General features: G+C 36.8%; 1 protein-coding gene across 3 annotated transcripts in view; it reads left to right on the top strand.

Annotated features, from left to right (window-relative positions):
- LOC149530457 (phosphotyrosyl phosphatase activator (PTPA) family protein) overlaps positions 1-16485 on the top strand; it is a 52810-nt gene that overhangs the window by 16966 nt on the left and 19359 nt on the right. The window contains exon 2 of one of the 3 annotated variants that reach the window (XR_016358756.1): positions 5062-5175. The exons of 1 other annotated variant lie outside the window; for it this stretch is intronic. Coding sequence is in view for 1 of the 2 variants with exons in the window: in XM_089810041.1 (XP_089666167.1) it covers positions 3945-3963 (19 nt within the window). In the remaining variant the exon portion in view is untranslated. Of the gene's footprint in view, positions 1-3944; positions 4085-5061; positions 5176-16485 lie in introns of those variants that run through there. One more of the 3 variants, XM_089810041.1, reaches the window with a different exon arrangement.

Raw genomic sequence — 16485 nt, 5'->3', positions numbered from 1 at the left:
TGAAACCATCATTTGTCATTAAGAGTCCATAGTAGTGCATAGTAGTTTATAGGTTTATACAAAAATATGATTAAAAGTCTTTAAGCTTAAAGGATAAAAACCCTCCTAATAACCATAAAAACCATAAAAACTAATACTAATATTAAACCCCATCAATGACCACTTGAATGAGAGGATAATGACAGAGCCCATCCTCCCTTTCCCATGTTTAGTTGCAAAAAGGTAATCCATAGAAATCAACAACCTTTACTTCTTGTATGTCATGTCCCCGTTTGAAACCTTAATTATGATGCTCCGATCCTTCTTCTGTCATGGCAATCCAGTAGCATAATTTTGTGAAGTCTCCAGTGAGACAAAATTATATTAATGATTGCGAAAACATATTAAGTCAATCAGTTATAGACAGAAACAACCATCAATATTAGTAATACTAGAGAAAATGGATTTTTAAGTCATATTGATTACCGTTCTAAGGAGGGCCGATATAGGTGAAATCAAGTGAGTAATAAATTAGTATATGTGCCAACTTGATTACAAGCCAATATATATATCAATTTAAATGAAGATTAACCAAGCAAGTTAGCAACCTGAAGCGATTAACATTAATCAACAACAGTCCTCAATATGGAAAGGTAAAAAATGTACCAGTTACAGAGGATGTAGCTTCCTCTTAATTGTCAGTACTGCTAGTGGAAATAAGCATCAACTAATGATTAAGAAGACAATTAAATTATTAAAGTAATCAATTATAGATGATGACTTAAGATCAGAAATTAGGTGGTGCTATGACCGTAAAGATAGGGAATAGGCCAAAGAAATATATTCTTTATACTAAGGATTTCAATCAATGAATACTCGTCGACAATATAGTTGTTTCAAAGCAGCTAAAGTTAGACCGACCACCTATAGAGTTGTTGACTGGATGAGAGAGCTCCATGTTGTAGTTGATTGCATATGATGTTCCCACATAAGTCCATCTGCAGAAGAGACTATCGTGGATATTACCAGAGAATACCGAATTTTTAGGAATTGACTAATCTGATTGTTAGTCATCGATATCAGTAAGATAGCAGTGGTCAAGACAATACCAAAGCTATGATAAGAGTATGCAAAGACAGAGAGTCTAACAGTGACATCAAGTATTCACTGTCGATGACTAATAATTATTCATGACAGTAGATAATTGAGACTTGAAAAAATTATCATTATGTTTGACACTGTTATAAGGTGCGATAATCTTAGTTAAGACTGCAATTATTTAAGAGAAATCATGAATCTTTCAATAAAATGAATTTCCAAGAGTTGTGACCCATTGACTATGAATGGTATAAAAAAGGCCTTTACTAATCATTAGTTTGGGGATCTTGGGAAGATCAGAAGTTTTTAGTTTATTCATGATTGAAAGGAATGAAGATAATTATTATTTATCATTGGGAACTCATAAAAGGAAATGAAATATACTATATTGCTGGCAAGCATTGTGTGACAGAAAATTATACTGTTGCTCATCTATAAGTAAACACTGATTTACAGAATGAACTACCTGAATCCTATTAGGAATAAAGGACCCTTGAAGGGTCATAATAATATAAAAATAGCCTATTCCTTAATCACTTGCTAAAACTATTAAGAGGGTAGGTTGGTCATGTCAGGGAGATATGCAGTTAAACCTCACAATGTAGGAGGGTACCAAGATGGTGTAAGGACATATATCAAAAAACCTAGAGGGAGAAGTCGTGAGATAGGTATGAATGTGTTTCATAAATCTTGAGGGAGCCTACTTGTAGATTGGTGCCCCAGTGCCCTAAGGACAAGTAACTCCTTATCCTTCCTAAGGTTATTGATTAGGAGAGAAGAAAGGAATTAGGTTTTAAGTGTGTATTATGAATCAGTGCTTGTGCTCTTAATTTAATCTGATATATTTGCATAGTGATGTATGTTAATCTTTGGGAATTGGCTGTCTCCTAGAAGGGAACATCACAAATTTCCATTTCCAAGTGAAATCAAACCCCAGTGGAGAATTTTTGGGTAAACTGAGTGAAGTCCCAGTAGGCTACATTATATTGTAGCATCAAACAGTCTATGCTATCCTTAGAGTTACAAAACATTCTAACAATGAGCGTCCTATTGGATGCCTCAATGACCGACTTTCTATCAGTTTTTAGCTTTTTAAGTTTGTTTGTTATTCACTATCTCATCGTATTTAATGGGATTTATATTATGGACATGGATCACATTGGACCTAAGACTTCCAGGACATACCTCAAATCTTTTTTGATCATTCTATGAATCCCTTGTGTCTCTTGTCCAAAGTTGAAACAGAAGCAAGATATTTTGTATCACTTGCTGAGCTTTGGATCTGAAGACACTTCATAATTATTATTGGTCTTCTTTTTTTAATGGCTAACTTGAGACTCCTTTTTTATTTGTCCAGTCTTCCCAGCTTCAACAACCTGTTGTACTAAAGGTTGACTGGAAGCAAGGATGCCTTAATATTCTATCAAAGAAATATGTCACTTTTATTCGATGGATCTGCCTCCTCCGAATCAATACTTCATCTTACAGAAGAATAGCAGTTTCAGATCATATCAGTTTTAATTTGATCATTGATGGGAGGGTGTTCCATTATTTAGTGGCCACTCTTTTTACTTTACACACAAAGCAAGCATTTTTGCATCCTAAGTTCTAACAGATTTGGTATACATTGAAAAACCCTATTTCAAATTGAAAGCATAAAACTTAAGAATTTCCTGAGGCTTCACAGAAAAAACCCTGGCATTTAAATGAGGCAATCCAATCTAGTTTCTTCAGTTTACAAGACTTCCAGTAATGACTTCAATGCACATGGAAGCAAATACCAAAGCTGTGACAGGACAATCTCTGCCTCCAACAATTTTTAAGAACACAAAACCACATTCAAAGAACTTGAATCATTGCTCTCAGGCTGACACTGTATACAGACCAGCCCAAGTTCCAAAATGACTGACTCAGTTTCTTTTGTGCTTATTAGATTTTTCAAATGTTACCATAAATCAACTAAGCTGGATCATACAACGTATAAACCATGTTTTTTTCTCCTGCATAAAGATTTTACAATCATCAACAAAACATTTGGATGGTAGGGCCCCTTTGTTTAAATAAACAAAAATATCTGTAACTTTTCTAAGTCTGTTCTCTTCCTTTTTGACAAATTCATTCATCTCTTTGTTAAGGGAAATAGTCAACATTTTCTTGGGACCAGTAGGTTGCTTTTTGTGTTCACTTCCTCCTGAGTCAGGGATCTTTCGTTTGTATATGTTGTAGATTTCACCTCTGTAACAGCTGCTAGCAGAGAACCAATCTTACTCCAGAAGCATAGTGGAATCTTGTCTGTAATGCCTGTTTGAAGGATTTTTTAGAACCCATGCAGAGGAATTTCATTATTTATTAGTTCAGCAGAATTGCATTGTTATCAACTCGTGCATGCTTAACAAACATACCCATGAAGTAAATAAGTTGGGTATCTGAATAACCATTCATGGGGACAATAATTTCCATATAAAGCACATTAAATGTACTCAAATCGTCCAAGAAAGTAAGACCAAAAACCAAAAATTGGGTTTACATAGGAAAGCAAGCAATTTAAAGAAAATCAAATATAATCAAAAGCATGAAATTTGACACAAATGGAAACTACAAATCATAGGAGAGCTGGAATAACTATAAATTAAGGAAATGAAGAAAACCAAACTTTTTCCCAGAAGGAAATCTATAAGAGCACTCATAGAGGATAATATTTGTCTCCCTCAACCAGCCTTAAAGCATTCTTTCTTCTGCCATTTTTGTTTATCTTCAAAATATGTTAATGAAATTTTTTATATCATTTTTCTATATAGAATTTAATATTTATCATACTTTTGTTTGATTTTATTTTATTTTTGATAATATTTAATTATGCTTTCTAGGGAGATGGATGCCCCTTGATTTTGTGGTGAGTGGTACTTGAAGCGGGAACGAGGGAACTCTTCCCAAAGTCTTTATTTAGGGAATGAATTTTTGAGGTTAGGGGAGGAGTTCCTCTTGGTTTGTCGTTTCTTTGGGATGTAAGAGAAGTTCATTGCATGCTTGTCAAGCTTTCAAATTCAATATAATATAAGGAGCATCACAATGCCAAAGCAGGAGAAACTATTAGAATATTATAATGTTTTTTTAATGGTCATCTAGTTAGTCTTTAGTATAGTTAGTAGTTTCTATGTTTGGCTTTAGTTCACGAACATTTCTTTTAGAAACATCATCTTTGTAAATCTATATAAGGAGCTTTCATCTCCTTTGTTTAATATAACTACAACAACATCGATTTACCATAACATGGTATCAAAGCAAGTCAATGGGATTTCATAAAATCTGGCAATATTTTTGAGAAAATTTTGAGCCTCTTTTGATTTGGAAATATTTTCTAGAAATTTGTTTTTCAATTTTTAGAAATAAAAAATTGATAGAGGTACTCTATGAAACTTTTGTGGTTCGTCTTCGAGGATTTTTGTTGGAAATTGCAAGCTTGGTTAAGGGTTTTGATTCCATGATTTCTTGGTTGCAGCAAAAATCTTTGTTTTTTAAGGGTTGCATGTACTTGCATGTTTGTTGCATATACTTACATGTACTTGCATGTGCTGGTTTACCATGTGAGATCTCATGTTTTGCTGCCCTTAAAAATTCTGATGGGTTTTCATAATTTTTTTTTCTTCAGTTTTTTTTTTGATGGCTTTTCATAATTTTGCCCCTTAAAAAATTTCTAATGGGCTTCTATATTTTTTCCCTTAAAAGTTTTTGATTCTCTAATTTGCAAAGTTGTGTGAGATTTCTTTGTGGGTTTATAATTTTTTCCTCAAAAATTATCTGGGGGGTTTTACAATTTTTCCTCAAAAACAAAGCTTTGTATTCTCTTATCCATGTCTCCGATTTTGTTTGGTTTTGATTGATTTTCCCCTTAAAAATCATACTGGGTTTTGATCAATTTTTCACCTCAAAAATTGTGTTGGGTTTTAGTTGGTTTTTCTCCTAAAAAATAATGGCTTTTTGCAGCATCATGCTCTACAAAGTTTGGAGGGTTTGCTGAATTTTCCTCAAAATCGTGCTAGCTGCTCTCAGTGTTTGTCTTTATCTCCAAGGAAGAGCAACTTTGTTATCAAACACCAGGTTGGATGTTTTTGTGATGATTTCTAGTCAGATGTTTTGCTGATTCTAGGAGGGTTAGTGGTAGACTTATCTCAGTGGCAGAGTCAGCGACAAGCTCTTGTCTCTTGTTGCAAAGCATTGTGAAGAAGGGGCACCCTTATCTATTTGTTTATGGGCGTATTTTGGCTTCTTGAAATGCATAAGCATTTTGCAGATTCAGGGAGGGTCTTAGCAGCAGCAAAATGTTTTGAAGAATTTGTGACCAAAAGACATCAGTTGGACAATGACCATAAGGGAGGGTATTAGAATATTATAATATTTTCTTTAATGGTCATCTTAGTTAGTCATAAGTTTATTTAGTAGTTTCTATTTCCAATTTTAGTTCACGATCGTTTCTTTTAGAAACATTGTCTTTGTAAATCTATATAAGGAGCTCTCATCTCCTTTTTTTAATCCAACTACAACGACATCGATTTACCATAACAAGAACTGTGTGTCTTAGGAGGATAGATCAAGCAATCAATCAAAGCATTGCTTAAATTACCTTCTATGTAACATAAAAAATATTATGTATTTTGGTTTATAGGATAACTTTTTCAGTTCATGTTGAAACTCCAGAGGGCAAGATTCCAAAACAATACTATACATTAGCAGCTCTTGGCTCTTAAACATAGAATTTTATATGGCTTCTTATATTGTCTTTCTTCTTTGATTTGTTAAGTATGAAAGATCAACACAAGACAATATAGATAATTTGAGCAACTTAAGTCTTGCTTATGGGTGTTATTCTAGGTTTTAGAGGAGAAATTTGATGTAATGCCTTGCCAAGGAATTCTTGGAAGCGAAGGGGTTAAACATGCGTTAGACAAGTATTTTTTGAAACGTAGAGTAACATAACATATCAATGTGCATATTGTAACCACAACATAGCAATAACCAACATGCTAAGAATAACTATGCCATCACTTGATTGCACACAAGAAGACTTTACAACACTTCTAAAGGTTCTGGAGCAACCTAAAATTCAAGCATGAATGAAGCAGGCACGCTAAAGCCACTTCGTGAGAGTTCGAACTTCGTCACGAACCTCACAGATCATGTTTGGACCTTTGTTGATGGTCGCCCATGGAGGAGACTACTACATCCTCGTGGCAATTCAATGCAAGAAGCTAAAAAATACTCGTAGGGTAAACATAACCAGTCTTATTGGAATCCTGACAGTTATGACTAAGAAGGCATCTCGAGGGTAAAGGGTATCCAAATATGTAATTATATTTTTTGACAGATCCTTAAGAAGTGCCCACTATTTTAAATGCGCTAAAGTGCATGCACTAGAAGATTGGGTGCATGTACTAAAATACAAGACACATGTGCTAATCTAATAATCAAAAGCACTATTATGAGAAGCACATTCACTAATCTGATAATCAAAAGTGCTATTATGAGAAGTACTTGCGCTAATCTTTAGGGCAAAAGTGCTGATCTATGAGTGAAAATTGCTATTATGTGGATCAAAGATGCTAAATTGATAAGAAAGTTCTGTTTTGGCCTAAAACAATTAAAAGACTGGGTTTTTTCTAGTTCTACAATCAGGTAGGCTTACTGCCACCAATGTATGACATAGGATACAAGCTTGCTCCACACCGAGGAGTACCAGATACACACAAATTGAGGCAACACTCGATTGCAATAAAAAATCAACACAGTGAGTGTAAGTGTCAACACGTATAATACTAAAAAGAGATCAAGAGCATGTACATTTATGAAACTATAGTAAGTACATAGAACTTGAGTTGGCTGAAGCATAGCATGGAGCATTCAATGCTTGAAGCCTTTGACATTGGAGGAAGACCATCACCTATACCTAGATCCACAATAGTGGTCAAGTGCAATGCCACCCTACCATGTGGAAACCTTAGGCCCACCCCATTGTGCTCATAGAGATAGTAACCTGTGATTGCATAGATCAGCAAAGTGCATGAAGGGCGAGAAAACTAAAATCTAAGGGGAGAGGAAAATCTACAAAATGGCAAGCCCATAAACCCACTATTCAATGATTAGAAGATGGAGATGTAGCAAAATTGATTAAAAGACCATACAATCTGGTGAATGCAAAGAATTTTGTACTAGGGTTTGAGAAATAACATTGTGCCAAGTCTATGAAGGCAGAACCATATGATTATTAGGGATTGGAATTTTGTACAACATAAGGGTTCAAGTTTATAATTGATCTGCAAAACGACAAAAGAGATAGTTGATGGATTTGGGAAAAGGAAAAGCAGATTGGAGAAATTAGTTATGACAATTACCTGCAACAATTGCATCACCTTAAAAAATGGACAAAGGAACCACAACATTGCGTTTCAAAGTACAAGTTGCAATTAAAATGGATACGAGGAAGAGTGCCAAAGCAAAAAAGACAAGGCCAAGAGTTCAAACTCAAATGAGGGAATGAGGTGATGAGAGGCACAATCACCTTCAAGGGTATAAATGATGTAGATTGTTGAAAATGGAGGTTGAAGAATCGACACAACCACCTCATAAAAGAAAACCTTAGCTGTGCATAGGTCCTATGGGCTCTCTAGATGCTTGTATTTTGCATCAGAGACTTCGAGGTACCCCATCAAGCTATGGTTGGCAACTACAATAAGCACACACGACAATCTGTGTTCAACTTCTAGTGACAATCATAGTTTCCTTTACCATGCATGAATTCACAGTCTTTGGCATTTCAAGCATGCACAAGAAGAAGATTGCTAAAGTGTAGAAAATGACACCTGAGAATAAGGACACCCTTTTACGGACAATGTGTTAAGATGACTTAACAATGGCTAAATGGGACAGTCTCATGCAGTCATGCAAAGGGCACACGGTGGAGAAGTCATTTCTTCAAATGAGGGGATGGGAGTTGTCTACTCGATGTCTTGAAGAGTGGATTGATAAGAATGAGTTGCACATCTTATATTGTTGTAGCTCAGGTAGCCTTGATGAATGGGCTAAGGAATTGTGTCATATACAATTGGGCTTTTGTATTAGCAGATAGGATGGAGGAGCTCTTGCCACTTTAGCACATGACCTTCTACATGCCTTACCATGCCATAGGGCTCTTTCTTGATGCAATTGTCTCCTCACATACACGAGTTGGTGCCACAGGGCAGTGTACACCCTGACCAACAACCTATCTTTTACTGGCTATATCTAGACATCTTAGGACCTAGTAGGGAGGTTTAGTTGAGTAAGAAGTGCAAGTGACAAGTAGTAGTATCAAAGATGGAGTCCAGGATAGATGGAGAGGATGGCGATGATAGTGGACGGGAGTTAGGGGACATGTTGAGGGCTAGAAGAGGAAGTTTTGAGATGGTGAGCCAAGGAGAGGATCATTGGCCCGAGGGGAGACAGTGGATGTAGAAGTTGGAGTTGAGGGCCCTTCAAGAGTTGTATTTGGTACTCCAACGACAAATGGGCTTGCTTTGACTCTTCTAATTGGAGGTAGCCACTTGGCTCCACCTATCTCGTTGGTGATGATGATGGGAGCTTTACTCATACTGAGATTTGGAGGTACACAAAATCCTGTCACATTGACACCCTCAAAGCACCGTCACCTTCACACCTTTGAGTATGAGCATCACAATCATGGAGCAGTGAAATGAGCTTGTTCCAATGAAAGTTAGAGAGCCCATAGTAGCGACAGACCTCGAGGTGGTGGTCAAAACAAAGGCCAAAGAGGCAGATGGGTTAGAGGTGGTAGCCAGGGGAAAACCTTGGCACCTCCTCTCTTGACTGCTCCATGGCTACCACCTTTGTCCCGACCACCTTGGTGACCAACTCTATCTCCACCACCTCTACCACCTTGGGCTCCCCTGCTAATGTGGGCACTCTAACCTCCATCGAAATATGCTCATCTCACTACTCCATGACTCTGGTGCTCATACTTGAAGGCATGGATGTGAGGATGATTAGGGGCATCAGTGTGAGAAGAACTTGCAACTTCCCATATCTTTGTACATTTAAGATTTCCATTGTCATCCCAGACGAGATAGGTGGAATCAAGTGGTTGTCTCCAGATAGAAGAGTCAGAGCGAACCCAACTATTTCTGGTGTACTGGATACAACCCCTCAACTCCGACCTTTGTGTCCCATGCCTTCTCCTTGGTTGAGTGGTCCTCTACGCGGCTCACCATCCTAAAACTTCCTTTGCTAGCCCTCAACATGTCCCTTGATTCCTCCTGTCCATTATTGTCATTGTCCTCTTCATTTTTCCCAGACTCTCTTGGATACCACTACTTGTCGCTTGTGTTTCTTGCTTGACTAAACCTCCCCAAAGTCCCAAGATGTCTAAATGTGACCAATAAAAGGTAGGTGGTTGGTCGGGGTGTACACGACCTTGAGACATCAACTTGTGTATGTGAGGAGACCCCTACGTATGCACAACCTCAAGGGAGAGCCTTATGGCGCGATGAGGCATGTAGAAGGTCTTTGTGTTGGAGCGTCATGAATTCCATCCTATCTACTAGCACGAAAGCCTAGTTGTATATGACACCATTCCTTAGCCTATTCTTCAAAGCTATCTGAGCTACAACAATATTAGACATGTAGCTTGCTCCTGTCAATCGATTCATTAAGACACTGAGCAAACACCTCCATTTCCACTGTCAAAGAAATGACTACTTCACCTTGTGCCCTCTACTTGCCTGCGTAAGACTACCCCATTCGGTTGGTGTTAAGTCATCTCGACACATCGTTTGTAAAACGGTGTCCTTGTTCAGGGGTCATTTTGTGCACTTTATCAATTTTCTTGTATGTACCCAGAATGCCAAAGACTTGGAACTATGATTTTGGTGTCGCTAGATTCAAAACACTGATTGCCGCATGCCTATCATAGATGTCAACCATGTCTCAAAGGGATACCTCAAAGTCTCTAATGCAAAACACGAGCATCTGGATAGCCCTCTGGTCCTACGCATGCTTGAGGTTTTCTATTATGGGGTGTTTGTGTGCATTCTTCAACCATCATTTTCTATGATTACACCACCCTAGGGACGTGGGGACGATAGAAAGAGGGGACAAGTTTCTAGGACAGGGGGACAGGGGGGCCTTAATTTGGGGACAGTGGTGGGAGACGGGAGGGGTTATATATACTATACACATGGTAGTTAAAATGCTAGTTATCAAAAGATGTATTGCAATATAAAATATAAATAGATGTAAAAGAGTGAATACTTGAACATTGCATTAAATTTGAACGTCGAACATTGAGCATAAATAGTCAAATCGACAAATAGTCAACATTGGGATCTCCCCCCATCGTCGATGGAGGTGGTGGAATCTAGTGGCGCTACTGAGGACGGAGGAATGAAGTCCATAAGTCCCCAGTGTGTCCCTGTCTCCGGGATGTGAGACAAAAGGGAGGGGGGACGCATCTTCGTGTTACTATATTTTCTACAATCTACACCATTTTAACCCTTGAAGGTGATTGTGTCTATCGTCACCTCATCTGAGTCTGAACTCTTGGCCTCATCTTTTTCTTGTGGTGCTCTTCCTCGTATCCATGCTTCCTGCAACTCATACTTCGGAAGACAATGTTGTAGTTCCTCTATCCATTGTTGAAGGTGACAAAACTATTGCAGGCAACTGTTGTAATTGATTAATACAACTTCCTTTTCCTTTTGTCGAATCCATCAACTATACTTTGTTGTTTTGCAAAGTCAATTATAATCTCGAACACTTATGCCACACAAAATTCCAATCCTTGTACAGTTCTTTCTTTGACTTGGCTCAATTTTTCTTTCTCTAGCTCAAGTATGGAATTCTTTGCATTCACTAGACTGTATGGTGGGTTTATGTTCTTTCCATATTGTAGTTTTTCTTCTACCCTTTGATTTATTTTTCTTGCTCTCCGAGCACTTTTGCTGATCCATGCAGTCACAACTCACCAAGAAGGCTACACTCACACCAAATAGATTGGATGACTTAATGACAATACAAGAATCCTAGTGAAAACAAAATGCAAGATCTCAGGGTTAGTACTCAAAGCTATAAAGGCTAATAAGTAGGGACTCTAGTGGAATTCCATTACTTGGTTCTCACTAGCCCAAGTAGCATCGATTCTTTGAACAATGTCTGAAGATGACTAGGATCAGAATATATCTTCGATCAACATGCTCAGGTGGTCAGATATTGTGTCCTCAATCAACGTTCTCAGATGGCCATACACTTACTTACTGTCGATCGACACCCTTGGGTGGCCAAGTAGTTAAGTAATCTTACAATTAAGTTTTAACCCCATTTAGTTTATTATGTTTTCAATTATTAATTACTTTACCACGTTATCGGCTTGAGCTACTCCCCATGCCGAGGTATATGTGGGAAATCGCTCCACAACTCTAACCCAAGAAATAAAACCCTCTCATTATACAACGAGGCACAATGCAAAATGCATCAAGGCACACACCATAAAACCCAAAATTTATAATGGGACATGATTGGCTTTAAACCAATAGTGTAGGTCTCTCAAGATCTTGACATGGCACACTCAATGTGCTCGTGGTGTGGTCTCAAACACCAACATCACGCATTCTAGTGCAATTGTAAATTAATCACGAAGGAAAAATCTCAAAGAAGGATTCATCTACAAATTTAAAAATTACAGAGTAAATCATAGCACACTCAATTGAGTACTTCATTGGGAGTATAGATTCGTCCACAAATTCAAAAATTACAAAGTAAATCATAGCTTGGTTGCAAACATGGAGGACAATCCACTCCAATGAGTTTGAATATGTGAGCTAGCTATATGACAAATCTGAGCGGTATACAAAACAAGGAAAACCCCAAAATGCCCAAAAATCAAATATCATGGAGTTTAATGAAATCAAAACCTATTTTCCCTTAGGCACCCAACATCACATTTATCAAATAGAAATTGCATTTCTGGTCACTTCACAAAATTTTTGTAGCAAAATACACCAAAACCCCAAAATCCAAATGGGAAAATACAAAAATTCTCAGACCCACCCAACTAGATGATGAAATCAAATAAACATGTAGGAATACTAATTCTCAGCCCACTCTACTATTCAAAAAGATTTTGTTCAAGAAGACAATGCAAATTGGAAATGGTGAGATGCCCGACCTAACGCAAATGGATAAAATCCAAGAGGAGAAGAAAATGAAGACTCTACCGAATCAAATGAAATCTTCGGCAAAGCAGAGCAATCCAAACCCAAATCCAACGAGTTGCTCTGTGCAAGAATTCAATAACTGAATTTTACCCAACAAGCAAATGATCAACTTTTCCAATGCAAATTTGGAGCAAATCTTAAATTTATCATAAAGCACACGTGAGGATTGAGTGAAAATGAACTCACTAATAAAATATAAAGAACCTTTTCAAAAGTGACTTTTAAATAGAATATTCAAATAATTAAATAAACTATTTGACCTTTCCCCAAATTAAATTAAATTGATTCCAGAGAACTAGAATCAATTTCAATTAAATCTTTTCACGACAATTGAGCAACCCTAATGCACAAACACGCTCATGGATCTCATATAATATGCTTAATGAATCCGGATTTACCAACACGTAGTGGAGGGAATAACATATTAATATGGATACGTTGTCCATATAGGAACACCATAGGCTTAGTATGCAAAGGCCAAATATCTTCCGCGCCACTACCAAAGATATAGACACACTCAAATCTTGCAGTTTAGGCAAGATGTGTTTGTTATCTATTCACTAAAACAAGAAAACATCAAGTGTAGTTGCTCACAATATAAATAGTTGAAGCGCATAATATACATGATAGGAAACAACAAAGGAGAGTGATACATTGTGTAGATCTCACAAATGAGTGATTACATTTTTGTCTCATTTCCTACAAGCACAAAGGGCATGATGCATAGCAATTGTGCAAACGGAGTAGTGAACATTATATCATTTGAATTAACTTTGCATTTTAATTTAAACATTTAAAAAAATCAGCTTACAACATATGATCATAATCAGTGAAAGTAAGCAATTGAAATATCCAACAACATACAAGGCACCATATATCAAAGAGTCCAATCAAATCATCTTGATCACATAATCAATAGCCTAGAATGCAAAATACACCAAATATCATGATAAGGCATCATGTCAATCACTAGCACCATCATGCAAATATGTTCAAATTGAAACTAGTAACACAATCTAACCATCTACCACATCCAAGATACTGGCAACCAAACTAATGAACTTTCATCGATGCATTTGTCACACAGACAATCTCAATATCAAAACAAGAGCATATCTCGAATCAAAATAATCTCGGAACATAATGCAATCCAAGAGGCACTACATTTGAAGCTATGCTCTATGGAGTTTCTAGGACGGGAGCGATTTAGAGGACGGGAGCGATTTAGGGGACGGGGACGTATTTCTAGTACGGGTACAAGTACGAGTCAAAGCCAAAATTTAGGGGACGAGACCTTAAGGGACGACGATAAAAAACATAGGGTTTTTTAACGTAGAGAGACATAACTTAAATATGCAGAACATAACATTGATGAACCATTCAACATAGACATTTAAAAAGGAAGAAGCTCAATACATTGATGCAATCACAATGTCCATGTAACATAACAAAAAAAAAATACTAAGTAATCTCGTAAATCATATTTCATTGCAACATATATGGCGTAAATGTAGCAAAAATGCCCAAAGGCTCCAAGTATCATGCATGAAATCAAATGACATAAATGATAAACAATAATAAAACTAATAAGATGTCTCATGAAATCAAAATTCATAATGTATTTGCAAATGTCAAAAAATAAATGCCATTGCCAAATATATGGCAGGCTATCCTTTATGAATCTAAATCTAAAGCAACATCAGGCAGAGTGTCCTCATCGAATGGAACCCCAACCAATCCTAGAGGTGTGTCATCCTCCTCAATCAGCAAGGCATCCTCGGGATTAACATCCGAACGTAATGTGGTAAACTGATGATGTCGAAGAGTTTGCCGGTCACATAGGTGCAAGACATTATGAACAACTACTAACTTCTCTGTTCGTTTAGAGGAAAGGTTATTCCTCTTAACTAATTGGATGAAGCTATATGTGGACCAATTCCTCTCTACAGTAGAGGAACTTGCAACCTATGAAAGAAGACCAATGGCAAAAACTCTCAGCTCAGGTGCATCTCTACCATGCCATGACCACCAATCAATAGGGTCCCTTTGAGCTAATGTAGCTCTATTTGTCCTAGCCTCAGACTTACCAAATGTTGGATCACAAATATTGTTGAAGTCAAGCTACTGCTCCCGAAGAATACTAGCATCTCTGTTGTTAAACATTTTTGTAAGGGCCTTGAAGAAGCCCTCTTTCACCTATGTTGAACAAATAAAAAACCTATTAAATTAGTAAAATTACCAAATGTCAACTAAATCAATAACGAATCATGATTAATGACAGCAATAGTATTTAAATTAAAATTGAAAATGAAAACTTAAAGCTTTCTGCCATATAATAGCAATAGCATTTAGAAATTTAAATTAAAATTAAAATGAAATACTTGAGATTTTAGAATTGAGACTCAACTCCTCATCCTAGATGGAGACACTCTCCCAGGCCTTGGTGCATACCATTTAGGATTGACAACATAGGCTGCCATATTAAATGGAGTGTTTTTATGGTCCACCTCCTCATCACAATGGGCTTAAGATGCTCCTCATAAAACACCAAATTGGTGTCCTTGCCATGAATAACAAGCTTGACCTGCCCAAGCATGCTATCAAAAGTCTCATAAATCTCTCCAAGGCTAGGAGAGTCAGTATCAACATATCTAATGTTGCCACAATAGGCTGAATGAAGGAGCAAATGTAACTGAAAATGCAAGCAATTAGTGATTAGTAAATTGCATGTGAGAAACATCATAAGCAAATGTTGAAATCAGAAATAATTTTATCAAATCAGCAAATAACAATTATTAGTATTAATTTATTAAAGCTTCTTACCTCTTTGTGGTCCACCAATTATCATCCAAGTTTTTTTTGTTTCACACTTTCTCTATTTGGGGTGCTTCATTCATGCCACCTATTCTACTCCACATTGACCACCATGGATTGTAAGGCCTCTTGGACCTCACACATCCAATCCAACAAAATAAAGTAGCTAGCATATCTAGTCTCCACGGGCTTGAGGACTCTTTTATTTGAAAATGTCCTAAATAACACAAGGATAGGTGATGATTGCAAATAAACATTTGCACATCTCTAGCTTGACATACCAAAGCCTTAATCCAATCAATTTTACCAATGTCCTTGAAGATGTTATTTAATGCATGTACACAACATGGTGCCCAAAAAATGTCTAAAAGTACTCTTCACCATCAAACCAGCTGACATACACACCCGAGCCGAATCAATGACTACTTGCACAACATTTTGAGGTCAAACCTCTTCTATAGCATCCTTCAAAATCTGAAATTGAAAGGATGCATCCTTCTTCTTTCTTGAAGAATCAATAGATCTAAGAAAATAAAAGCCTTTTGTGCTAGTGGCAATAATATTGATAAGCCAATGTTTGATACAGTCCACCCATCCGTAATGATAGAGCATCCATCCGTTATCTATGTTTGTGTTGTATCCTCAATTAATTACTTACTTATTAATACTTTTTTTATCAAGGATAGTGTTGTGTAGTTTGCAAGGTTGCATGGGGACGGGGTACTTGGGGTACTTAGGGTACGGGTACGGGTATTGCTATTTTTGAAAATAGGGGACAAGGGTACTTGGGTATGTCAAACTTTATTTTTAATTATACTTTTATATTTATAGAAAATTTGAAATTATGAGTCATGACAATGGTTTTTCTAAACAAGAATAGTGATAAAGTTTGCAAATGTAATGCATTGTTTTCAGTTTCAGATTTGCTATAGGTTTGTAGTAATGATATATGATAAATGTTTAGATGCATAACAGAGAAGGCATACTTTAAACATGAACAAGAACATCATAAATCATATGACAATGACATATTCGAAATGATTAACTTCTAACTTGAACAGTGATAAATTTTATTGTTAATCAATATTGTATCAAATTTTCAAACTGATTAGGCATTGAATCAAGCTTGATAAACAACATGTTGATTCTCTCGACCAAGTACCCAGTACTTGGGTACATGGGTATGTGTACCAGGGGTGTGGGTACGAGTACCCATGCAACCTCGGTAGTTTGTCTCACCGGGTTGTAGAAATGATGGACCAGCAGCATATATATCTTTGCACATTTGCTTATAAAATGAAGAACATGTAACATGGTATGGTATATAATGAGCAAC

This window comes from Cupressus sempervirens, chromosome 11 (genome assembly GCF_028749045.1).
Source record: "Cupressus sempervirens isolate cs-2001-9-10 chromosome 11, ASM2874904v1, whole genome shotgun sequence".
In the NCBI taxonomy this organism is placed as follows: domain Eukaryota; kingdom Viridiplantae; phylum Streptophyta; class Pinopsida; order Cupressales; family Cupressaceae; genus Cupressus; species Cupressus sempervirens.
Note: the sequence above shows the minus strand (reverse complement) of the source record. Positions and strands in the feature narration are given on the sequence as shown.